Here is a 27,455-nt window from a genome sequence, read left to right on the forward strand (position 1 = left end):
CTGACCACAGAACAGTCTTCCATTTTGCCACACTCCATTTTAAATTACCCCTGGCCCAGTGCAAACGTCTGAGCTTGTGGAGCTTGCTTAGAAATGGCTTCCTCTTTGCACTGTAGAGTTTCAGCTGGCAACGGCGGATGGCACAGTGGATTGTGTTCGCTGACAATGCTTTCTGGAAGTATTCCTGAGCCCATTCTGTTATTTCCTTGACAGTGGCATTCCTGTTTGAGGTGCAGTGACGTTTAAGGGCCTGGAGATCACGAGCATCCAGTAGAGTTTTACGGCCTTGACCCTTACGCACAGCGATTGTTCCAGGCTCTCTGAATCTTTTGATGATATTATGCACAGTTGATGATGATAACTTAAAAGTCTTTGCTATTTTACGCTGGGTAACACCATTCTGGTATTGCTGCACTTTCTTTCTGCGCAACAATGGTGGAATTGGTGACCCTCTTACCATCTTTGCTTCTGAGAGACACTGACACTTTGAGAAGGTCTTTTTATACCCAGTCATGTTGTCAATTGACCTAATTAGTGTTAATTGGTCTTCCAGCTGTTTATTATATGTTCAATTTCCTTTTGCCAGCCACTTATTGCTACTTGTCCCAACTTTTTTGGGATTTGCTGACACTGTGAAATTTTGAATCAACATATTTTTCCTTTAAAATGTTACATTTACTCAGATTAAACTTTTGATCTGTCATCTATGTTATATTACGAATGAAATATTGACATTTGCCATCTCCACATCATTGCATTCAGTTTTTATTCACAATTTGTTTAGTGTCCCAACTTTTTTGGAATCCGGTTTGTATTTAAGGATGTCATTGTGCTAAGCAATAGTGACACTGAACTGCATGTTTAAAAATAAGAATATCAACTTTACGCAGTGAACGCTGCAATTTTGATAACCATCAACAGTGAATTTAGAGCGGCAACATGGCATCATGCAGCCTTCACAACAAAAATTTACGCTGTGCCAAGCAATAGCGACACCAAATTACAAAATAAAACAACTTTTTTTGTCAGTTTTGTCAACCTGCTTGTAATTATTAAAACAAAAATAAATTACAAGTACCTTCCTACTTGGTGTCACCACATTTACTTCATAACTTTTATTGCCCTTTCTATCACAATCCACTTGGAATAACATCCATCTCCCTTTTAATTTCATCATTGTATAGGAACATACAATGATGGCAATCTCAAACTTGCCTTCGCTTCCTTTCCACTGTTTCTTCCCCATACACTGATTTTCCTATAATTAGCAGAAAACTTGTGTTACTTGAGTTCTTTCTCCCTAACATGATATTTCTACTTCAAGACATTCTGTAGAACACCATCAGCTGGATTTTTCAAATCTTAGGGCAAAGATAAAATCAAACAAGTTCTTCTTGTTCAGATTAGACAAGGCTTGATGGGCAAATTTCCCTCATGGCCACCTGATCACATCTTTCTTGGTGTATGTGGCAGACAGCTACATTGTTCATGAAGTGAAGCCATGTCTTAATACTTTTTGAAGCACTAAAACTTCTTTCAGCCTCAGCTGAAGAGCACAACACAACAAGCCACAACAAGTACCCTTACCAAAACCTCTTCTTGTGTGAATAGTGCATGTACGGTACCTCTGGCAGCAGAGCTCTGAGAGTCTACTACTTCACTAACTGTGCTGCTTCTTTGCAAAGAATCTCCTAATGTCCACTGTGTCTGGGGAGGGATCACATATCGCAAACAAATAATTGCCATCCAACAGTACCAATCTATACTAGCCTATTGTTAATTAAAGTAAAGTAGCTTTGTCCTAATTTTTCATTGTTTAGTTGAACATTAATTTAACGTGGCCTGGGGCTAGAAAAAACATGAATAAGGTTTTAGCAAAAGCTGGACATTGTGAGATGTCAATGGGACTAATGCTACTTCCTCCAGTTTTTGAGTTGTTTATGCTTGCATGTGGTGCGGTGCGGTGAGTTGTTGTAGGTAACCAGGAAAACCCGGAGTGGACTTGTAGTGGTTTGTGTATTCTCCTATTAATCAACTAGAATGGATATGTTCACGAAGCAATACAAACAGCACTGGGTGAGCTAATATTTAATGGTAAATGTGGAGGGGTCCAAACAAATACTTTTTAAATGTGAAGGGACACGTCCCCTTTAAAATTAGTGAACACAACACCTATGGTGACAGTGATTGTTTTAGCCCAAGACATTCATTCATTCAACCTTTATTTATACAGGTTAATCCCATTGAGCCTCTGGGACTTATGTAAAAGAGAGACCTGGTTTTAACAAAGAGTGATGACAACAGTTGACAACAAAGTCAGCAACAGACAATCATAAAGGATGCATACAAATTGAGAATAACAAGTGAAAATAAAATGGTATTAAAAAATTTAACAACAAAAAACAGCTAGATTATAAGGTGATGTAGAAAACTAAAAACAGGAACATGTCTGCATTGGTTTTTTCCATGAATTTAACAGATGTTTGAAACCACTTAGAGAGGTCAAGGTTGAGAGCTTCAGATCTTTTTGCAAGATATTCCAGGAAACAAGAGCAGAGTAGGAGAAGGCCCTTTTGCCTAGTTCAGTCCTCACTGAGGGAACACTTCAGGTAATGTCCTGAGAGCGCACGCTGTAGCTGCACTCATGCAGAGACATGTAGGAGGAGATGCATGAAGGCAGCAGACCAAGAAGTGATTTAAAGATGAAAATGTACCAGTGAGAGAGTCTGCGTGAATTAATGATGACCAGTTAACCAGTAAATACAGATTGCAGTGATGGGTACAGTAGTTACAGTCAGTTATGAATCTTAGTGCACCATGATAGACAGCGTCCAACATCTGCAGGGAGCTTGTAGGAGCGTTCATGTAAATAATGTCACCGTAGTCAATGGAGGGAAGGAAAGTCACAGTTACAAGGTGTTTCCGAGCATTCAGTTAGACGTTGGTTACGTACTGTAACCCCAGATTCTATGAGTATAAGCGTAGCCCTTTAAAGCTGTCGCTGATGGGTTATCCCGTTATGCGAAAGCATTACACTGAAAAAATTTAGTCCATGCCCACCTGCTGTGTGGGCCCCACCCGGTCCGTATAAATTACGCTGAGCGGGAAATCGGCTCCCAAATAGCTTTTTCTTCAGCCACTTAGGAGCCAGTGAGGCCCGACGCTTAAAGGGCTACGCTTATACTCATAGAATCTGGGGTTACAGTACGTAACCAACGTTCTATTTCGTATAAGCTTCGCCCTTTAAGGCTGTCGCTGATGGGTTAAGGGCGAAGCAGATGTGGTCCTCGCCTCACTGGGTCCATTCGAACACCGTATGAAGCAGAAGCTTGCCCAAAAAAGGTCTTGTCACTCAGCTCCCCATGTGCGTAATTACGCATTGCGTAATTATGTGTGCCATGCACAGACGCATGTTGTGTAACTATGCGTTCTGAATGCATGCATGCCCCGGAAAAAAATTCAACGGGAAGGGAAAATATGTTGAAAGGAGCCATGAACCAACCGGTTATGGTTGAAGAATATGAACAGATTAATAATAACAGGAGAGCTGATTATTAATCAAATGAACTGATTGGTAACAATAGTCGTGAACTGATTAGTGACAATAGAACCAAAATAACAATCACAACTTGTGACTGATACCAACATCTCACACTGTAATGCATGCAGACAGATGTGAGTTAAACGGAGTTCCATGAAACAACAATATTCATTCTATAAAACACTAAGGACAGAATGTGTCATGGAACGAGCCATCACATTACGTAGATAAAAGCGAATGAATGAGCAGGGTGTTGACCATGCGGCCACAGTGCAAAATGTCCTGCATTGTCATACCATTATGCAAGGCAGTCGAAGATGCGATACCTCTGGTCGAGTGCGCCCTGAGGTTGACAGGAGGCTCTAAATCTGATGCTCTGTAAGCTTCAGAAAAGGCCTCACACAGCCAGTGTGACAAGCGCTGGGTGGATAACGGGCGACCTGCAGGTGTATCACTATAATGCACAAACAAATGTTGAGTTTGACGCATTGCAGCTGTGCATGTTATGTAACATGTCAACGCCCGCACCGGACAGAGAAGATGGAAAAACGCCTCTTCTTCTGATTTGTGGGGGTGATATAAAAAATGTTTTATAAGGTGTGAAGTTGCCTTTATGCCTATTCAAACATATATATTTTGTGTGTGTTACTTATTCAGAATTAAATGTCTAAAATTGCCATAAAAGCAAGGGTGGAATGATATAGAAATTATTATTTTAATGCTTTTATGTCAATCTAGACCTATATTACACTTATTTAAACACACTTATACTCACTTTTGATGCAGCTTATCTGCTTATTCAGTCATTTCTGTGCTGCAGATGCGTTTTGGAGTAATTAAAGTTCTCTGGGGATGCTTTAGCCAGAAGATCCGGGCCCAATCTTAAGGTTACAGTGACCCAGGTTTTGAAGGACATGTTTATGAAACCATCGCTCTGTTGCACAGACTACTTTGATGAAGGAAAAACAGATTTAATTAAATCTGTTCTCCTGGCAATCATCAAAACTTGCTTTGATCTGCTCTCACGCGATCAGGGAAGCCTTTATAAGAAATGTATCAGACACAGAGAGTTAGAAGTCTTGCTCTGGACCAGCGCGCAGGTGCCAGGCAGTGTGATTGAGTTCTGTCATCGGATCGAAAGGCTTCCCGATCATTTTGTCACGGTGAGAGATACTCATATCAATTTGTGTGTTAAGAGTGTACATGACTCTTTTGCTTGGCTGTTTTTTCTTGTGGCAGATTAATAAATGACAAATATTATTCTAGCAAGTTACAGTCTGTGTGTCATTTTTTCCATCGTCTGAATATCTGTGCTGATCGTTCACGAACCTTTGATAAAGAATTTCACAATACAGGGGGGAAGGGAAAAAACCCTCCAACGATATCACCCTTGATTTAAAAGAGCTCGTGATGTTTTAGGCATAAAGCTGGATTTGGTCTTAAATCAGCTGAGCTGCCGTCAGCCTGAATTCTGAGACATGACAGAGCAACAGAGAGGGCAGATAAATCACTCACCCTCTTAGCAGATGTTAAAGCCAGCAGCAGGGCTGTTTTAAGAGACAAGAATTTAATTTGGACCTGATTCAGAGGCTCAAATTGATCTTTGATCAGGGCTCGTAGGACCAGCGTTAAAACCCACTGTGGAGCAAGTGGGTGAAACAGACCTGCGTCTCTGTACACCTTTTAGAAAACGCTTCATCAGCGAATGATTAAAACCTGTTCTGTCTCCGAACCCTTCATGGCGTACGTTTTAATCGTGCTGGATGCCAAATTTCTGTCCATCAGCTGTTGTAGAAAGGACAGCATGCCACCTAGTGGACATGAGATGACCTCTACACCTTTCTCTGTACACCAGCGCTGAAAAAAACTGTCCACTTTGATGACGCTGTGGTAGATGCAGCACGTGAATCCTGGATTGTGCGCACTACATCCTGTGGGAGACCCATCCTCTCTAAGCGGATCCGCTCAGCGGCCAGACCCACAGGTGCTGGCCTATTTCTGGGTAACTCCTGATTGCTCCTCCTGCCTGGAGGAGAGCATCCTCCCTCCATGGCAGTTTCCACGGGCGCCCCGACAGCAGGCGTTGCAGGACTGGGAACCATGGTGCGTTCATGCGCTCGGGGGCCATCAGGAGAGCTGTCAATCCCTCCTCCTGAACTCTGTTCAGGAACTGTAAAATCAGAGGAGGTGGAGGAAACGCATACAGAAGCGTTTTGGGCCTTGGGCTGTGGGCAAACGCATCCACCCCCAGCGGTGGTTCGTCTCGCGGGCTCAGAGAAAACCATAGTTGACATTGAGCGTTTTCTCGTGTCGCAAACGGGTCCACAGCTGCTTTGCCAAATTTCTGCCACGTCTGAGTCATCAGGTCTGGATGGAGAGTCCAGTCCCCGTGACGTGGACCGCCCCTGGACATCACATCTGCCCCTTTGTTCAGAACACTGGGTATGTAAACTGCTCTGATGGAGAGCAGATTTTGGTGAGCCCAACACAGTAGCTTTCTCGCAATGTGTAACATCTGGGCTGAGCGCACACACCCCTGCCGGTTATGTACGCAGCAGTCACCTTGTTGTCTGTGTGAATCAACACATGTTGATTCTGTAGCACGGGAGCAAAGTGTTGAATCACATTCAGCACCGTGCGACACTCCAAAAAATTTATGTGGGCGGATGTGTGATGGGCCACAGCGCCCCTACTGCTTGAGATAGGCATGTCCCCCCCCAGCCTGACAGCGACGCGTCCGTGAAGACTGACACGTGTGACATGGGTCTGCTGACGGGGGCTCCCTCCGACAGAACCAGGGTGTTTCCCCAGTGTCGGAGTTCTGCTCTCACGGAGGGAGGAACAGTGATCATCCGTCTCTTTTGTTTTTCTGGATCCACACGCAGACGCGCAAACCACCTCTGGAGGCGTCTCATGTGTAATAAACCCAGCGGGACAACTGTGTGAGCTGATGACATCATTCCTAACAGCTTCATGATGGAAAACAGCTGTTACCACTCTGCCAGGTCTTACGTGACGGAGCTGGTCTTTTAAAGTGTTGATTCTATTTTGTGATAAACGAGCCCTCATGGTGGTTGAGTTAGCTCCACTCCCAGATAAACAATTGTCTGGGCCAGGAAAATTGAGCTTTTCTTCCAATTTATGGTGAAGCCCAGATTTAACAGGTGTGATGTCAACACCTGAGCCTGCATCACTACTTCCTGTTTGGAGCGTGACAGTAGCAGGTCGTCCAGGTAAAACAAAACTCTCATCCCTGCTCTGTGTAACGGATGCAGGGCTGTCTCCACACACTTTGAGAACGTACGAGGCGCAAGAGGATAACCGAACAGCAGCCTGTTATACTGATACTTCATCCCTTGAAAGGAGAAACGCAGGAATTTTCTGTGTTTTGGGATGATCGGTATGTGAAAATAAGCATCTTTCAGGTCGACGGAAAACAAACCAGTCGTTTCTCTGGATGTTGTCCCACAGCTGTCTGGTGGTCAACATGTGAAACGGTTTGTCCATGCTCACCTTGTTGAAAGCTGACAGATCCAAAATCGGTCTCATCCCTCCGATTCGTTTGGGAACCAGGAAGTTACGTGAGTAAAACCCTGTGTTTTTCTCTCCGTTGGGAACTCTGGAGATTACTTCTTTTATCAGAAGCTCTTGGACTTCTGCATTTAGGGATGAGATTTGGTCTGGTGATGACAGGACATCTCTAAAATTCCTCAGAACGGAGGAGGTCGAGTTGCAAATTGCAACGTGTAACCTTTGCATAACACCCTGGCCATCCATCTGTCTGGCGAGCATGTTTTTAGCCACTCCGCGTAACATCGTGGAGTGGACGTGCGTTTAAATGATGCAACATGTTTTGTACGAATGTCATCCAGTCCGCCGCCTCGACCGCCGTCATGTGTCGCGGGAATGTTTTCCGTGTGACCCAAGGCGAGGCTTCCTCGAAAGGGCTCTGAACGCGCCCGTGTGCTGCGTTCGGACCGCGGACCAACCTTCATGTCTAGGTGGGCCGGTGTGTGCTGAGGCGAAGGGTGGCAGCTGATGACGCCGTGGGGCTGCGCGTTTCACGCCACTGTGGTGAAAACGCGTGTCGCTCCTGCCGCGTCCTGCGCTGGGTTCGCTTTGAGATCTCGCATCTATGCCGCCATGAGCGGGCGAGCGCTGCGAAGCTGTGAGTGCGACTTCATCTACGCCGTGCCATTTGAGTGAAGACTGTGAGCTCCACGGGAGCACACGTTTTCTCTGGTGGGACGCGTGCCGCTCTCGCTGGAAGCGAGACTCGTCACTGGGTTCGCTCAGCTGTCTCACGCTTATGCTGCCGTGGGTGGTCAAGTGCTGAGATGCGGTGGATGAAGGCTGCCTGCGCTGCGGCAGCATGCGTTTGCTTCGATGCGGCGTGTGTCGCTCACACTGAGAGCGTGGTCCTCCACCGACCCAACCTGCGGTCCCACATTTATGCCGATGTGGGCCGATGAACGCCGGGGAGCTGTCTGTGCACCATCATCAATGCAACGCCGTTTGGGTGAAGGCTGTTTGCATCGCGTGAGTGCGTGTTTGACACCGCTTGGGTGAGGATCGTGCAGCTCGGATTGACAACAAGTTATTTCGCTTACCATTGTGAGGTGTGAGCATCTCGTCATGTCTTTGAGCAACGGTGAGTTTAAAAAAACCCTTATTAAAGACGCCGTCTCGTTATGTGTGGAGGTTGTGTGCGCAGCCGCTGTGAGTCCATCCGAGCTTACAGACTGGCTAGAAACAGACACTTGATCATTGAATGATGTTTTATTCAACATTTGTGTCATATTTACACACACCCTCTGCAGACCATCATTCTGAATCTTTTCCCCCATGAGCTCTGGGATCCGTTGGCCCAGGGCGCCGTCTGCTGGGGGTCTCTGGGAAAAACGTTTGACACTATGTTGCCGGAATGAAGAGGGCCGGATGGGCTGAAGCTCAGCGAGACGGCCGTAGAACCGTCTTGCCACCGGCTCATTTCGTGTGGAGGGTGTGAGAGAGAGCCACTGTCAGATCATCTGAGCTGACAAACTGGCTAAAAATGGACACTTTCATCATAAAATTATGTTTTACTCCAAACTCGTGTCACCTATACACATTCTCTGCCACATCCGTCAATTGCTCTACCATTTGTTTTCCTAGAGCGCCATCTGTTGGCGGTCTCAGGGAAATACTGAAAAACTCCGTCCTCCGGCTGCGATGCGGGCCGGCAGACAGCAAAGAGGCGCACCGGTTGGGGGTGACGTCAGCTGCTCTGCAGACGGAGCGTTGTCTCCTCCCACCTCTGAACATGTACTCCAACAGCGTAACGTGTTGTTTGCTGCGGCCGTCTGGAACGCATGCTGGTGAGCTCAGTCGAAGATCGGTGTCACCGTCTGGATTACGCTAACCGGAGGCGCGGGACGCTAGTCCACCTGGACATCTTGCTCCGATGAAGCCTCCGTCAGGCTCGACTCCAGGGGGCACTGAGGGAAAAACCGCTCGGTGAAACCCCCTCTGCTCTGGTGATGGGCGCGGGCTGTGGGAGCCAGGCCCCCAATCTACCAGGAAAACCGGCTGTGGCCTCGTCCCGTAGGACGCCCTGTTGGAAAAAATGAGGCCAGATGTGGTCAGGACGGTGAGCCGGAAAAGGAACCTAGAAAAAGAACCTTCCCGCCGGATCATCTGAACTGGCGGGAAAAGGCGCGGGACGTAAAAAAGGTCCCTTCATGTCAGCCACTCCTGGGTTACGCGGGCAACCCCAGAGGGTGCCGTCGGCCGGGAGCGGTGTGATCGCCGATGCGAAACGAGGTGGGATGAGGTGAGCATTCGCTCAGCCCCCCTCCACTGACACTACGCTCTCCAGGAGGGAATGAGCCGCGGGGGGCCTCTGCTGACGCTGCCTGTCCCAGAGGAACCATCTGATTCGCTCCGGGGGTTGGCGATAAGAGGAAAATTACAAGATGGCGTTGTCCAGCGTGTAGCGACCTGTCACTGAGAAATACTCCTCGGCGCTTACCTTGAAATAAGACTGCTCGTCAGCTTCTCCTCGGGGAGGAGAGCTCACCGGGACGACCGGAGGTCGACGTGACGGGCCAATCATTCTTAACAAAGGTTGGCCATCTACACAACTTCCCTCTTCGTTCTTCTGACAGTGCTATTAGCTCGCTGAAGAAAAATGGGAGACGATTTCCCGCTCTTAACGTAATTTATACGGACCGGATGGGGCCCACACAGCAGGTGGGCGTGGACTAAATTTTTTCAGTGTAATGCTTTCGCATAACGGGATAACCCATCAGCGACAGCCTTAAAGGGCGAAGCTTATACGAAATAGAACATGATCTATTTCTGAAAAAGAAATCCAGTTTAACTTTCAGTTTTCTTACTAAGTTTTCCACGTGGAGCTTAAAAGAGAGATGCGAATCGGCCAAGATACCCAAATATTTATAGGAATCTACAAACTCAATAGGGACACCATTCGAGAATAAAATCAAAGGAAGAACTGCTGAGTCCGACTTCCTGTTTGAAAACAGCATCCCTTTGGTTTTGTCGGTGTTTAGGACAAGTTTGAGATGGAACAAATCTGACTGGATGATGTGAAAAGCGGATTGCAAAAGCTAGAAAACCTTAGCAACTGTTTTAGCTCAACAATAAACAACTGTATCATCAGCATAAAAATGTAAGGATGCATCAGGGATGGTCTGACCTACATTACCTATGTAGATTGTAAAGAGGGTGGGTCCTAAGACTGAGCCTTGTGGTACACCGTTGTTGACTGATAAATAACTGGAGGAAGTACCATTATGTTGAACACATATAGTTAAAAATATGTTGCTCATTGAAAAAAAAGTGTGTTGACTTTCTACCAAATAAAATAATGAGATTTTGTACAACCACAAAGCTTATCAGAATATTTGTCACACAAGGACAGCAGGCTTTGTGAATGCAGGAGAGTTGTATCAGTGAGGACAGTTCGACCTGAGGACTGTGATGAGACACACAAGACAACGCTGCTGTACAAAGTAAAGACATGCCACCAAGTCTTGTTTCCCTAAACAGTCAAGTGTTGTGACAACTGCTGTCATAAGTAATCATAAATAAATATGTAAACTTTTCTGCCCTGTCCACACTACTATGGATATTTGCTGCTCCACTCTTTTTTTTTTTTTTTTTGGGTCAGATTTTATTTTGAAATATTTCCAAAGTGGAATGGTTCTATTTCTGGTGTATCCAGGTAAACTTTAAATATGGAAATGGTCACATTTAGCTCACTATTACTTTGTCCCCTACAGACCAAACAAGTATGGAACTATTTTTAAATTTTACTTTTATTTTCTGAATCTGTCTCGCTTTCCCTGATCCTGTTGCAGATTAACTTTGACTGTGTGCTGAAATTATTGAGAGGAAATAGTAAATAAAATCAAATAAAAGTAATAATTTGGGACAAATTTTAGCAAAGTTGTATGTGGGACAATTTTAACTGTGTGATAAAATTTTATTAAAAAGACGATTCAGTGTCCATCATCCTCATCAGATGTCTGATTATATGTTATCCTCTTGTTATTTTTACTTCTAAGCATTGCCAAATGATTAATCTTGTTTATGATGTGTTTTCAGTTATTATAGATGATCTATCTGAACATTTTAACAGGTGCACTAAAATGGGACCCAACAACAAGGCTCTGAAACACAAACTGTCACATGACACAGAAAGGGAGTTTGGAGGAACTCTGGGTAAGACACACAGTAACCACGCAGGAGCAGAACCACAGTTTACAGTGACAGTACCATGAACCTTTCACCACAACACAAAACAGGTTTTGTCTTGTCCTTTTCTCCATTTCACTGTCCATATCTACCAGTAGCTACAGCGTTACATTCTGTTTCTCTAGTGCCAAGTCCTGCTTCTCTGTTCAAACTTAGAGGCAGGAGAATCTTCCTCATGATCTTACTAAACAGATGATGATTTTACAAAGCAGCAGACTAGGAGTTAGTAATATTAAATGGATCATTTACAATGTTCCTTTGATGACACATAAAGACTCTATTAAAAAGTTTTTTTGGTTGAAAAACTATCACAGATCAGCTTTTATCCTTTGAAGCTTGTTTGCTTGATAACAAAACAGCTAATGTAATAAAATTAAACAGGATATTGGAGGTTGGCGTGCAGTAAAGACTATTACTTCAGACCACGAGTGTTGTAGGTGTGAGACATAATGCGTATGTACATCACCACCTTTGTGTGTTTGAGCAAACTAACAATTATTTATATGAGCATCAGTCGATTACTCTTATTTCTTTCTTTATTCACTTTTCAGGTGCCGTATGCATTCCCATTTTTCTTCCGTTGACCGTGCTGTTCCTTATCTGCGTGAGTCAATCTCCTGAGGCCAGTGTGCTGCAGTGGCCCCCTCAGCTTCCCTCCACAAATCAGCTCTGGGATCCTCTGGCCCCTGTGGTTCTGTTGGGATGGATTGGACTCCATGCCCTGCTTTATTTGATGCCATTTGGAAAGGTACAAAAAGCCTGATGTAACTTCATCAGTTGTATATGTAGTGCTTTCAGAGTCAACGGTAAAATATTGCATTATTTTGGGGTACTGGGGGATTGTGTAAGAAATTTCACCAACACAGTTTCTGGCCATTGTGTATCTTCTTTCAGTAAGTGTGATCATAAGAAGAAAAGAAAAAAAAAATAAGAGCACTAGTGTTTACAAACTGCACCTGTAGATGAACAGATGCTGGGATATATTCATCATTTAACGCGAGTTCCTCATTTTTCTGGACTGAATAAAACGTGCACTGAATTTAAGGAAATGCAAACGGGAGACGTCATTTAAATTTGACCCATCAAAATGAATGCGGTCATTTATTTACAGAATCAAATTTAACATCAAACATTTACATTAATTTGGCAAATTATGAAAATAACAACAAAGCAATCAATCAGGAAAAATCATACGGCCATGATTTCTCCGTTGCTGCACCAACAGACATTTATAACTGTACAACTATGATCTTTTACCCACATGAATGTGGGTAAGCACTTTACACAGACATTTCTAAATATCTGGGAGAATTTCTACTTGATAGAAAAGTTTAAGATGAAAGATGAAGTTTAAAGGGGAGAAAGATGGTGTTTGAGGTAGAGTGTTGAACAGAACGGCACTCTCCGGGCTTTCTTCAGCTTTTCCTCACAGTACACTTAGGTGGTGAAAACGACTCTTTTACCTGGAGATGTCTCAGGCGAGATTCCGTTTAACGCACCCTTTCAGCGTCTCCGTAGGATGCTGTTACTCGTCCGGAGTAGCGGCGAGATTCTGTCCGCCACAGCTCACCTCAGTGGAAATGTTATAATCCCATGAAACTCGGAAGAGCTTCGTTGTCATGTCAGGAACTCCAACAGCACTCCATCAGAACTTTAGCTCTCGTGTAGTTTACAGAACTCCCACAGAACTCTTGAAGTCTGACAACTCTCCAACTCTGTAACTCCGTGAGTCTCTGTGAGTCTGTGAGTACCTGTGAGTCCGTGAGCATACCTGTGAGTCTGTGTAAACCAGGAAGTACTGACATTTTAAAGACTCTTTCCCGGTTCACTTTTTGGGATTTTTCATTGGTCAGAAACGACCAGAAGGGGTGTGTTTTTGTGACGTAAGGGGTTAGAGACAGCGAGAATTGTTATGAGACAGCTCAGAAATGTTCTCACAGACCGAGAGGGTTCTGTTTTGGCGTGCCTAAGACACAGGTGCAAAACATCTCTATTTACGTCTGAGAGGATTCTAAAACATGACAGTTTTAACATAACAACTTGTTTTTCGTTTGACTGTAACCTTGTAAACGCACACACTTGCTCATTCAAAAGCAGAAATCAGAAAAATGCATAAACTCTGCACAGCTTTTAACATGAGAATAAAATCATTACTCAGTTAATAAAATTGATTAGTTCACTGCAACATCTAAAATGGTTTGAACTAAGACACTTTGATTATCAACATTTGTAAGATAGTAATGATAATAAAAAGAGAGTGTTCTTTTCACTTGAATCTTCAAGAAAGAAAGTCTCAGGATGGGTGAACCTGTATTTATGGAGTCGAATACATGAAATGACAGCTTCTGTCCCACAAGGTTCTAAAGGTCAAGAGTTTTGACCTTAGACTGGGTTTCGACGTAGGCTTAGTCCACTACACACCTTAAGGGGATATATTGGACATTTTGAAGTGGAGTCCTGTGGAAAAGTTATCATCAGTCATTATCTTACCTGTTGTAGTTAGCATTCTGAATTGTCATTTTGGTGGAGTGGTTTATTTTCTGAATGGATTGATGAGCTAACAGCTAGTTCAAACACAGCCAAGACTAAAGGAGTAAGACCTTTGGTAGTTCTTTTTGGAATGCATCACAGGTTTGTTAGCACTCCAGTTTGTAGCCTTTGTGGAACCTTTGTGTTCCAAGGAACTAGAGTTTAAACCAACTTTCAAAACAGCACATGGATCAGGCTGGTTCTCTTTCGTAGGTTTAGCTTTGTAGAACAATCTGGTTGCCAATTCTCATAACCTGAGTATTGGCATCTTTAGGTTCACAAGTATACTCAACTGGCTACTGATTGTGGGATGGAGGTTCTGGATAAACACTGTTTTAAAGTACAGGTGCTCCTCAATAGGCCTGTTGTGATAAACAATAAAGCAATTAATTGCATAATAATGAAAATTATCAACCTCATTTTCATTTATCGGCTTTATCATATGTTTGTGTCTCTCTCATTCTACTGAAGACACTGGATGACAAAAGGCTCAACTCTAGTGCTCTTCACTGACCCCTCCCTTTCTCTTTTAAAATCTGTTTTAATTGTCCAAAATAGCGTATTTGGATCGTTAAAAACAGCTAAGCTGAGAAGCTAAGCTGAGAAGCTAAGCTAACAGGCTGACCTCCAGGGGAAAAAAACCTCCGTCTTGTCGAAGCTCCAAAAATTTACGGTTGAAACCCGTGTCTTTGTGTAAAAAGTTGATTTTCTCTGCAAAAGGAAGCTGAGGATTTGTTTACTGAATTTTGTATTAAAAGCTTTGTGTGAAAAATGATATGCTAAAGAGCTCAAACCACACCGAGCGTCCGCCATTTTGAGAACCGAAAAAAAAGGAACAAGAGACAACCCATGTCACGTCAAGGGGCCTCCCTCCCATTATTATTAGAGACACATTGCTCGCTCACTCACTATCCATCCTTCAGTTCTGACAACCTTATACTGCCATCTGGTGGTTGAAAATAAGGCACTACATACAAAACAAATTAACAACCAGTTCTTCTTAAATTTGACTAATTACTAGTTACTGTCAAATTTCAAACAATATTATAATTTATCGCAATAATTTCTGAGACAATTAATCGCCCAGCAAAATTTGTAATCGTGACAGGCTTACTTCTCAATCCCCGGTTCATCACGCAGCCCATAAAATGCACGAAGGAGGTGATGGTAATACAAGTGTGGAGCCTCATACTTCTCCTGTCTCACATTCATTGCGGTAGCTGGGCTGGATTGACTTGAATGGCTCTCGTACTCCATCATCGCTGACTGAGGAGAGAGGAGTCCTCTTTAACCACGTCAGGCAGACGTTTAAGAAACCGCTTGAAATGTCGGTCAGACACGATGTAGATCAGGTAGAGTTTATCACTGTCTGTCATGCCTGGAGACTTTTTGAGATGAACCTCTATTTCTTAGAGGTACATATCAATGCTGTCAGCTCCTCCAGTCAATGGTTCAAAACATTGAACGTTTTTTTTGCTATTTTACGTAGATCATTGCATGTAAGTTTGCTTCTGCATTTTCATTTAGTCCTGAGGCGGCGTCTGAGTCGATGGCAGAGTCGTACTCCAAGTCTATGACTGCAGATCTGCTGTGCCTTCTAGAATCAGCCCTCTGGAAGCATGGACGTCTAGTAGATTTCTTGTAACCTTGTTTTTTTATTGTGGTTCACGCTAACACTATTTTATAAACCTTTACACCACTGTCACTTTTGTATTAGTCTGTTATTTACATATTTTTCAACAGAAGACGACACAAGTCTATTACCAGTACTGATCACGCAGTGCAGAAAGTGTTGTGTTCTCAGTCAGACCGACTATTAGGTGGAAAAGTAAAGCGGTATAACAATCAGTCAAATCATGTTTTCATATCTTTAAGTGGTGGTTGTAAGAGGTTTACATTAAATTACTGAAGTTTAATTCTTTTCACTTTATTTATCCCCAAGAGGTTATTTGAAGGCATGATAAGTAACTATGCACGAATGAAGGTATGCATGACAACAAGAGTTATCACTATAGAGACTTTATCAGTGACCCTGCACAAAACCTGGTTCAGGTTTTTTTCTGTAGCCTCAGATAGCTTCTCTGCCATATTTGATGTTTATTTTAATTGCAGTGGTTTTTGGTAACAAACAGTAGAGCAATATGGTCCTCAGTGATAACCATAGAAGTCTATGTAAAAAAACTGTAATGCAAAGTCATGCAGTGTAAAAGTTTATAGTGTTTGTATGACTGGCTGTAAAAGTTTTGAGGTACAGTTCTTTTAGGATGATTGTAATCCAGTTACGCGTTGGTTCTGCTCAGGCTAGCAGTTAGCTTGTCAATCTGATCAAAATTAAACTCTTTCTTTAAACTGATATTGTTCTAAGAACTATCTACAACAGGTAAGATATTGATTGCTTATAACCATTCCACAGAACCTCACATCTCAAAGTCTGAACTATCCCTTTAATGTATTTAATTTTTGGTATTGTAAGCTCAGTTGCACTGTTAATAATATCAGAGAGTGTGAAGCTAATATATATTAATAAACAATATTTATACACATTTAACACTATTTAAATAAGGCAAAATGGGTCATGAAAAAAGCTGTCTTATTATTTATGCTCTTTATTTATATTTAAAAATCATTATTTGGATCTAAAATTATAAGTAGGACATGTAATTTTGCTCAACATGTGGTTATAATAAATTCAATATCTTGTATTTCTTGTGGTATAATTACAGTAAAATGACTGTATTATGGAAACTGTTTTGTGCAGTTGTCAGTTTTAATACAGCTATCAGCTACTTATAAATGTTACTAGATGAGCTCTTCAGAGCAATATTAATAAGCTTATTTGAATGTGATTTTATTAATCAGTAGGTGTGAATCTGTTCTGTTGAGTAGTTTTGTGTATTTACCTGCAGGTATCTGAAGGATTAATGCTGAGGGATGGAACGCGCCTAAAGTATCCCATAAATGGTATTGTTGTGTTTAAGTTTGGCTACTTTATTGATCACAAAATGACACGTTATTAGAATTTAATCTGCATGAGTTGAGGAAACAGATTTTATCCGTAGTCATATTTGAAGTGTGAAGTGTTTATAGAGCTGTAGCTGTATAATCTTTCACCACGTTAACAGTGCATATTCTTTGTTCACATTCCTCTGTTTGTTCTAAAGTTTAGTCACATATTTCTCAGCTCTGCCAACTTGTACCTTCTTATCATCCTGACCCCCATCTGTTTGTTTATCTCCTTCCCTTGGGCTGTAACATTTGGATTTATTTGTTTCCCTCCTTGAGGTTTTAACAGTTTGTGCATCAGTGCTGTGTTGCTGATGCTGTTACTCGGGCTCGCGGCTCCACTCGGGTATCTGTTCGAGCTGCTCGTGCCCTTGGCGGTGTCTGCCATAGCAGTGTCGTTCCTGCTCTCCATCTATCTCTACTTCCGCTCGTTTTGGGCCCCTTCCCATGCTTTGGCTCTCGGGGGGAACACAGGTGAGGAATTGCTATTTGTTATTAAAAAAAATATCAATATGAAAATGTGGTTATAAAACACAGCTGTAGGCGTTGCAGTATATTTGAATGTCTGCTTTGGGGGCTGCTGGTTTTAGTATTCCTGTGGGTAATTATTTACCGGTAAAGCTCTGCAGCAGCTCGCAGGCATCAGGCATCCTGTGAAGGCTGTCTTTCAAGTAAGCTGACCCTGCTGGACCAGCAACTCCGTGTTCTGCTGCATCCTCAGGCACAGAGTGACATAATAATATCTCAAATCGTGAAAGAATTACTTTTATCAGGGTTTAAGAAACATCTGCACTGTTTCCACAGCCATGTTATGTAGTCTGATTTATGCGGTAGGCCGAATGTCTGCTGTAAATATAATACAGTTGTTTGGTTTTTGTACTTTTAGAGAAATGGTTTATAGTATCACAATTTTTTAAAATTGACTGATTTCTAAGCCTATTTGAACTTACTGATATACACCTATTTTTTGCTGACTTTATATTCACCAAAGAAGCTTTTCCTTTATTAAAACATTTAAATCAGGATTTTATTGACACAAATACGGCCTTGACAGTTTTGTAGAAAGAAATCCACATTATGGTACTGCCTGTCAGTATTTATACCTTGAAACCAGGTCACATCATTGGTTACGCATCTAACTTATTCTATGCAGACACGCATATGAAGATCTCTGGAACAAGAGACTGTTTCTCAGCTCAGACAGGCCTGAGCTAGTAGCTCTCAGTTTTCAAATTTCCATCAGGATAAAATTTTGCCTCAAAACTAAACATACTTTTCTTACACACTAAATATAAGTGGATGTATGAAACACAGTTTTGGTTTTATGCAGAATCGCTCTGCCCACCAACTACTCAACATTCTGCCCATAATGTCCCATAAAGCTGCAAAAGCTCTGCTGTGAGCTGTTGTTGCATATGCTGCAAGGTCAAGGTCATAAATCAAGGTCAATTGCTTTAGCTTGTCCAGACCATGACCATTCTGATTTGCTTAAGATAACTTAATAAATCTTGATATACACATGCATCATCACTAGACTGAGTGTCACATACACTTTTCACCACCCCTGCTTCAAGGTCAAGGTTATAAATCAAGGTCAAATGTTGTACAAGGGCTTTTCTTGTCCAGACATTGCAATCAATTGCTGTATTGTTGACAGGCGTTTAATGTACCGTATGCATTGTTAATTATATTTTTAGCTGTGATATTTAACTTTTGCTGTGACTACTTTATCTTAAACTGTGTTAATGTGTTTTGTTCTCATTGTGAGGTTTAAATGACAATAAATAAAACTGAAGCTGCAGTATGTGATGCATGAAAATTTCAATGAATGAATAAATGAACAACGCAAAAATATGACTAAATAAATTGCAACAAATTAGCTGTTATCAAAAGCTAGAAGCTAGATTTATACAATGCTAGCTCTGGCATGTCAGTCAGCTGTAATTTGTGTTTAATCCTAACTAAAAACAAAATTACACGAACTGTATTTAAAAAGACGCCGTGCTGCATAACAATATTGAAAATGTACATGTAGTTTTAGTATTAGCCTGTGAAAATCTGTTTGTTGCCTTTAGCATTTAGCTCAAAGCGTCGCGGCTGCTAGCTGTTGACACCACATGTTTTTTTGTCAATTGAAACTATAAACTAAACAATTAAAAACATGTTTCTGTCGCTTCAGAATAAATGAAACGTTTTTGCTGTACAAACACTCCCTGTCAGGATGGTTCCTTTCATATGAGACAATCATATAAATACAACTGGATGAAGAGGTAAATCTAGTAAAACCTACAAGTTTAGCTTTAACATTGTGAGCAGGATAGAAAAACAAATGTGAAAGATTTGAATTATTTTCAACTTTACAAATAAATACAGCAGTCCCTCGTTTATCGCAGGTGTTTGGGACCACTCCCACCCGCGATAAGTGAAAAACCACGAAGTAGGGATACAATAGTCCAAGTTCAAGTTCAGTAAACTTTGTCATGACATATGCCAGGCTGTAATCACACTCATGACCTGTTACTTCCAATCTCCCTCCTTAAATAAACAATTTAAATTTAAATACTGTAACATTTTAAATAAACCATGCATGCAGAATGGATGGTTTATTAAAAATATTACAGTATTTCATTTAAATTGTAGAGAAGAGAAGTGCAGCAGGACATCAAAGGATGTCACACAGCTTCAGCTCTGCAGCACGGAGCAGAGATGTACTTCTTGATCAATTATACTTCAACAACTGATCATAGACTTTTAACATTTTTATATTTTGTGGTTATGATGATTTTTATGATGTGACATACTTAGAATTTTAAGTTGGAAGACAAAAGTCAATCAATGCAGCACGAGGAACGTGTGTGTGTGTGGCAGAGAGCTGATCATGACAGGCTGCAGGAGGGAGCTTTCCCCTGCACTTGTGGGCTGCACATAGGTGCAAAATCATTTAAAATATTTTATTTTAAATAAACAATCCATGGCTCATCCATCAATCAGCCAATTGTGTCATGCCCAATCTTACTTTGAAAATCTGCAATATAGAGAACCCACGAAAAACAAACCGCTAAGTAGCGAGGGACTACTGTAAAGTGTTTATAGAGTTAACAACCAATGGTTAAAAGTCATTAAAGGAAGCTGTGCTTTAAAAATTATGTTAAATGTAATAAGTAAAAAGGACCATCACAGCTATTAATGTTTGCAATAAATATGGGATTTTATCAAACCATTCGTAATAACTTAACTACTGGTTGTTGAATGCTAATGCTACTGTTAATTAAACTTACTAATCAAGCTTCAACCAATCAAACGTTATTTCTATAGCAACTTTCATCCTTCCTGTTTTTGTTACTCCATTTACCTTCAAGGGCTAAAATCAAGGTGTTTGAGTATTTGTATGCTTTATATGATAAGCTCTATATTTTCTCTTTTGTTGTAGGAAATCCTTTGTACGACTTCTTCATTGGACGGGAGCTGAACCCTCGGATTGGAAACTTTGATCTAAAATACTTCTGTGAGCTCAGACCAGGTCTGATTGGCTGGGTGAGTCATCAGTTCTGCCAATGTCCAAATGGAATAGAAGTTTATTAAGTTTCATAAACATGTATTCTCAGAATTCAGCAGGACATAGCAGCCTCATAAAAGATCAACATTTACAAAAAATATGTCATATGTAAACTTAGCAATGGTTTCAGATTTTTTTGCAAGTACTGCTTTATCCAAATTTGTTATAAAATGCAGTTTCAATGCGGTGCAATATTTTCTTTTTAAAACCTAGCATGAGCTCCAGGTGGCAGTGTCGCTCTCCTCTGATCAGTCCAAGTTTGACACAACCCAGATCAGAAGCTTTGACCCAGCACAGTGACTGGTGTATTTTAGGACATCATCATTTATATCTGCGTCATCAGAATAAATGAGGCGAAATACACCAGTGAGAATTAAATCTGATATTGTCACAAGATCCCCGTTAACTTCACAAGTTAAAACAGTTGGGAATCACATCAGCCTGGTGGAATATGCTGCGTTCTCCCCCTCCTCTGTGTTTACAGTATGAAGAGTGAACCTTTTGCATATGTGAGTGTTTTAAAGCAACATGCGTAGGAGAGCACAGAAAAACCTTCCACCAACTGGCTCCAGACAGTGTGTGGGATTTTTTCCCACTTCCTGTTAAACGTTAAAACTACGTACTTTTAATATTCAGCATTGAACAAATGCTGCTGATAAAGTCCCAGTGTGAAGCAACTGAAAACTGAATTATATGCTAACGATGATAAATATTGTCCACGCAGTCAGTGATGTTTAGTGACTGTTAGTGGAGCTGAACTGTGCGATCATCAGTGTGTGTGTCAGGATGAGCAGGTCGTTATTATTCACGTCCCCTCAGGTGGTCATAAACCTCGGGATGCTGATGCAGGAGGTGGAGCTTCGAGGATCCCCCTCCCTCGCTATGATCCTGGTCAACAGTTTCCAGGTGCTTTATGTAGCCGATGCTCTGTGGAATGAGGTGAGCGGGGCGTTTCACTTTTCTAATGAGACTGTTTCAGCCTTCCTCTGATTCTTTCGAATACTCCTGTTTTCCTTCATCGTGTTCACCAGGAGGCTGTCCTGACCACTATGGATATTGTCCATGATGGTTTTGGCTTCATGTTGGTCTTCGGTGACTTGGCCTGGGTCCCCTTCACGTACAGCCTGCAGACATCCTTCCTGGTGAAGCACCCACAGAGCCTGAGTTTGTTCAAGGCTGCACTTATAGTAACTCTGAATGGTGAATATATATATTTACTAGAGAGGACAATGTTGTTTTAGGATACAGAATTATAATAAACATGTTTGTGTTTGCCTTCAAGGTGTGGGATATTACGTTTTCAGAAAGTCCAACTCACAGAAGAACCAGTTCAGACGAGATCCAACTCATCCGAGTGTTGCAGGTCTTTCATTTTTCTGATTCTGTTTTTTTTTTCCAGTGATTTCCCACAAACTTCATAAATTCATTAAACAAAACGATCACGTTTTCAAGAATCTCAGCCCATGAGTGTCCCTTCGTCAGAATAAGAGGCAGACGGGGTTGATCGGTACACGTGTTGCTCAAAAGCATCTGAATTCTCCACGGCTCGTTTCAGGCCTGGAGACTATTGCCACAGCGACGGGGAAGCGGCTGCTCGTGTCAGGCTGGTGGGGTCTCGTTCGTCATCCCAATTACCTCGGTGACCTCCTTATGGCGCTGGCGTGGTCCCTGCCATGTGGTAAGCCAGCTTAAAAGTTCTCAGCTTGGCTCTTGTTGCAACCAGGTCTCGCTCATGCAAGACAGTCACAGATGTCCTTCTTTATGATGTGGATGACGTCATGAAAGATCAATGCCAGATTGAGGCATAAACTACATCTAGTAAGATTTATTTTTAGATCTCGTTCACTCTGATCTCCTTCTGAAACCTGACTCATCCTCAGGATTATCAAACTCCTACTGTCCCTGCTGCACTTTGCTCCATGGCAAAAACGACACAAACGTTTTAAACAATAATTAGAACACAAAATGGAATAAAAAGCGAACTCAGTAATTCTTTTATACAATGATGAAATATATAAATGCAAAACTTTTGTTTTTGCTCCCATTTTTCTTAAGCTGAACTCAAAGATCTGACTTTTTCTATGTAAACAAAAGCCCCTTTTTCTCAAATGTCAGCATGCCAATTGCTGCTCCATCAAAACTTGCAACATCTGTGTCATTGTCCTGTTTGATAAAACTGCACATTTTAGAATGGCCTTGTATTGTGGGCAGCCTAAGGCATCTGTGCAATAATCATGATGTCTAATCAGCATCTTGACATGCCACACCTGTGAGGTGGATGGATTATCTCAGCAAAGGAGAAGTGCTCACTAACACAGATTTACACAAACTCATGAACAATATTTGAGTAAAAGGCCTTTTGTGTACTTAGAAAAAGTCTTAGCTCTTTGCGTTCAGCTCATGAAAAATAGGAGCAAAAATAAAAGTTGCATTTATATTTTGGTTCACTAAATGTACATATATATTTTTTTCTTTGTGAATGTTGGGGTTTGCAAAAGCATCTGACCCAAATGTGGACTCAACACAAGGAGTTCTGAAAATTAACGTTTTATTAAAGAGAAAAATCAAAATGTTGTGGCAGAAAAAAAACATAACATACAAAAAACTCAGGTAAAATCCAAGAACACAAGAAGAACCAGATGGCACAGAACATGCATATCGCTGAACTGGTGAGTGGAGAAACAAAGACTGAAGCTGAAGTGATTGGGAAAGTGGAGGCACCTGAGTAGATAAGTGAGTAAGAACAGGTGAGTGTGGCAGGCTGATTGGAAAATTTTACAGTTAGAATTGGAGAAAAACATTAACTGTTAATGATCCTGTTATTAACAGGTGATTGGCCTGTAATTATTTTAGAAACCAGTATCTACAACAAGCTGAGCAAAGATGGCGAGATGCTCATCCCTGACAGATAATTTACTGTTGCTGCAAGAAGCATCTAAACTTAGGTTGTTTTTTGTACAATGGTAGTAAAGTTATGTGGATGGAGGTTCATGCATTTTTAAATTATACGATGCACTTTAGCTATAGTTATGGTTTCTCCAGTAGAATATGTGTGAAGAAATGTGAAATAAAAAACGTGCTGCATTTTCTTTCAAGTGTTTTAAAGAGGAGTGGCATGCTAATTATTTTTTTAGTTATTAACCTTTATTTAACCAGGCAAATCCCATTGCAGTCACAGATCTCTTTTACAAGGGAGGCCTGGGCCTGAAGGCTGCCTAACATGCATGTTTTTGGTCATGTAAATAAGTGAAGTCTTTATGGTCACAGCTTGCTGTAAATGTACTGCGGGCTAAAACTGATGCATATAAAAATATTAAGCTGATGTGGAAAAACATGAAATATCTTGGGTTTATATTCTGTAATAACATAAAAGCTAAAACCGAGTTCTCTCTGGGAGGTTCGTACAGCATCACTACCTTGCTGAAACAACAAATGCAACACAGCGATGTTCACAATGACCATCTTTGTTGTGTTGTCACATTTCAGTAATCAGTGCAGATCATAGAGTTAAATAAGATGATTAGACGGCGCAGTGGAGGGACGGGAGTCATAACCAGAGAGGGCAAGCATCTGGACTTAACATTGTTGTAGGTATTGGCAAAATAGCCAACAATAAGGGCTGATAATTTACAAATTATTAAAGATAATGTTAATATAATATTATAATGTACAGTATAGAAGCTACTAAATGTATGTAAAAATGCCGCAAAGCTGTATGTGCTACGTTTGTACCAACCGAAGAGAAAAATTAAAGCATTTTATTTTACAAGTAAGCTGATTTATTTTATTTACGTCAATGTGAATGTGATGTAGCTATAATTGAAGCTAACAATGTACTTGTTTAAAATTAATATTAGCCTATATAACTGATTTAATCACTGCTAATTATTGAATTGGCTAATACATTTTAGCTTCTGTGGCAGCTATTGTTATACAGAGTGTAGCACTGTGCTGAATCCTGCTACAATTTAGCGCAAATTATTAAATAGTACAATCTGGTATTGCCTCCGATTTGCATAATATATACACAGAGTAAAATAATAATATATTTGACTAGTTTTAGGTTTCCATTACACAAAACTGACCTATTGAGAAGATGGTTAGTCAATATCAGTAGAGACAAGTTTTCCTCCTTCAAAAGTATCACAGAGTATACTGTGAATGTTTTCTAACTGTCGACTACAGAACAGATAAATTATAATAAATATACGTTATTCCAATACTTTTATGCAATACCCTTTATATGTTATTAGAGTTGTGTTATTTGTTGACTTCAGATCTAGTGTAGTGAACACTGATTCACTGATGGAGCTGAGTCATTGGCCACCTGGATAAAGGTACTTGTTTATTTAGCTTCCTGTAATCTATGGTAAGTCTCCACTTACCATTTGGTTTTAAAACTGGCCATAGAGCCGCAGAGTAGGTGCTATTACATTGTCTGATTATACCTTTGACCAAAAGGTCATCAATGATCTCCTGGACAGGCTGGTATGCTGCCAGAGGGATCTTGTATTGTCTGACAAATGTTGGCGGTGCGTTGGGTGGGGTTGGGATTCTCACTGCGTGGAGTGAGGTCAACCCACAATCCGTTGAATCAGTTGCAAATGACTTTTCATATTTTAAAAGAACTTGGCGAAGTTTGTCTCTTTCTTCATCAGATGTCAGAGCGTCAGCTTGTGCGACCACCTGATCAATCTGTGATGAGACTGATAAGGGTTCTTGCTCCTTGGGGAGCTCCCACGAATCCCTTTCTGAGTCGTCGGGCCTGTCTATGGGTAAGACACCATAGGTTTGAGGTCCTTGGTCGACATCATCGGTTGAGAAAAGAGCTATGGCCTGTGTTGGTTTCGTGAACCATACTGGCCCAGCGTCTTGACCCGGTACCAGGTTGTCTGGGAGTCCTCCCAGAAATGGAATGCCTAGTTCAAAATCATGAAAGTCAGTTGAAATCAACCATCCCAGCATAGTGTTTTTTGGGATCAGCACCTCATCCATGCCTGTGTTACACACAGCAATAGATGTGGTCCTGGAGTCAAGACTCACCTGGTTCGTGGCTTCCACGGACAGTCCCAAGTTGAAAAATGCAGGAGAGGGCTGAAAATATGCCTGTTTACGGCTAATAGCTTGTCCAGCTATGATGTGGATTCGCACCATTAGGTTAATCACCTGAGGTGGTACTGTGGTGGTCTGGTTGGTAGCAACTTGGCAGGCCTCTGGAATGGTCTGCCCAGCCTTAAGGCTCGCTGTATCTAGCACAGGAGGATCCTTTGTGGCTGGTTTTAGGGACCACAGCACCTTGTTGATGGTGTCCACGTGGACACCTAACCTTACCAAAATGTCAGAGCCTATGTAGGATGCATGTGGTAAGTTTTGGATAACGAGAAACGGGTGAACCAGTTCTCGTTGATTCCAGTTCAGTTTTAGGTTAATGACCCCTTCTGCGGTCATTACCTGTGAACTATTGGGAACTAATGGAAAGCGGAAAGCTTTTTTAATTAGTTCTAGACCAACGTGTTTGTGAACCAAGGTTTCATAGAAAGCTCTGTTAATTGCTGATTTATCTGTCCACAGAGACAGAACAGCATCGTTGGTGTGGGACCCTTGGATCTCTACACCCTTAACTACCAGTGGCAGGTAGTGTTTGGTGGACTCTGACTGTTCCAGCTCACAGAGGAGGCTGTCTCGTTGGGTCAGAGTCTGGACCACTGGGTGGGTCTCATTGGTTTCACATGATGTCAGAGGAGTACTCACCGGGCTCGTGTCCTCGGCTGAGGAGTCCTTTGCGCCTTCCGCGGTACCTGCTGTCGGGCAGTCTGTCTCACACTCCGGAGGCGTATCGATTGGCAGTGGCTTGCTCACTGTTGTCCACATTGTTTGATCACCATAATCTATAATCGCGTCGAAGCGATTTATAAAATCCTGGCCAACCAAAAATGGGAATGAGTCAACACGAGACACGTGTACTGGGTGGTACAGCGTCATATTGCCAATCTGCATGTGAACCATTGCTATAGCTGTCAGGGTTGTCTTCTTCTCTGAGAGACCCTGCATTTCTATAGCACATTCAGAGAGAGGTATTATCCTGTTAACACTGGCAGCGGCCGTCCTCAGCTCCTCGAACAGTTTAGCTGACATAATTGTTATGTCTGCCCCACCGTCCAAGAGTGCTTCGTGTGTGAGGACACCTTCGAGTGTTACTGACAGGTACGCCTTTTTGGCGACCCCCCTTCTGATAAAGTTACACAGAAACCTTTTGGGTTTTTTCTGACGCTTCTTCACGCGGTCAGCCTTATCTGTGTAATCTTGGTTTGTCTGAACCGTCAGCACAGCAGAAGCTGTTTCTGAGTGTTCAGCTTGCGATGACTCGTCATCGTTTGTGTGTGTGTTTACCCCCCCTTCTTCTGATGAGGGGTTGTTTGAGGCAACAACAGCAACGTCTTGGTGTGTTCCACCGACATCCGTAATGTTGTCATTCGCGCCCTCAGATGTAATAGGGATTACATTACTGCATAGTGCTCCTGGTTGGGTTCCCGTGTCAGTGTGTTTCAAAGTTTCTAACAACCTGCGTATTTTCTCTGTCTCTTCCGAGCTCAGAGGTGTAGGGCCTTGTTTCTGGAACTTTTGTGATTTTTTCGCCTCGGTTCTTTTCGGCCGAGGTGGGGGACGGTCAGGTACGTCTTTCGGGGGTTCCTTTACGTACTGCCCCTGATGATATGGTTTCCCATATCTTTGCGTCCTGCGCTCACCCCTTTTACGATAATCACTGTCATCCTCTGAAAGAGGAGCTTTTTTGTCCCAGCGTGCACCTTCAGGACGCGGTTTGTTAGTTTGAACAGACTGTTTTCTCTCTTTCTTAGGCGGAGGCGGCGAAGCACGTCGTCCTTCCAGTTCAAGAGGGAGGGGTTTAACCTTTACACTAGGAAACACTTCAATGGGCGTCTTAGCATGAGAACATGCTTCAAACACATTCACAGCACACTGTCTAATCTCACTGATGGATTTTTCTCTGAAATTTGCCATCATTTGTACTGATCGCCTAAAATCAGCATGGAGATTTTTGCTGAAAAC

At 42.0% G+C, this 27,455-nt stretch overlaps 1 protein-coding gene across 1 annotated transcript in view; it reads left to right on the forward strand.

The window, feature by feature from the left end:
• The window catches only part of tm7sf2 (transmembrane 7 superfamily member 2), a 40,409-nt gene that overhangs the window by 1,309 nt on the left and 11,645 nt on the right, over positions 1 to 27,455 (forward strand). Inside the window, exons 2-10 of the mRNA XM_037687462.1 lie at positions 11,184 to 11,266; positions 11,851 to 12,047; positions 16,735 to 16,789; positions 17,111 to 17,305; positions 20,262 to 20,365; positions 21,207 to 21,326; positions 21,419 to 21,587; positions 21,670 to 21,750; positions 21,943 to 22,065. Of these exons, the coding sequence (XP_037543390.1) occupies positions 11,194 to 11,266; positions 11,851 to 12,047; positions 16,735 to 16,789; positions 17,111 to 17,305; positions 20,262 to 20,365; positions 21,207 to 21,326; positions 21,419 to 21,587; positions 21,670 to 21,750; positions 21,943 to 22,065 (1,117 nt within the window). The 5' untranslated portion in view covers positions 11,184 to 11,193. The remainder of the gene's footprint in view (positions 1 to 11,183; positions 11,267 to 11,850; positions 12,048 to 16,734; positions 16,790 to 17,110; positions 17,306 to 20,261; positions 20,366 to 21,206; positions 21,327 to 21,418; positions 21,588 to 21,669; positions 21,751 to 21,942; positions 22,066 to 27,455) is intronic.

Source organism: Nematolebias whitei, chromosome 14, assembly GCF_014905685.2.
Source record: "Nematolebias whitei isolate Nwh7 chromosome 14, NemWhi1, whole genome shotgun sequence".
Taxonomy (NCBI): Eukaryota; Metazoa; Chordata; class Actinopteri; order Cyprinodontiformes; family Rivulidae; genus Nematolebias; species Nematolebias whitei.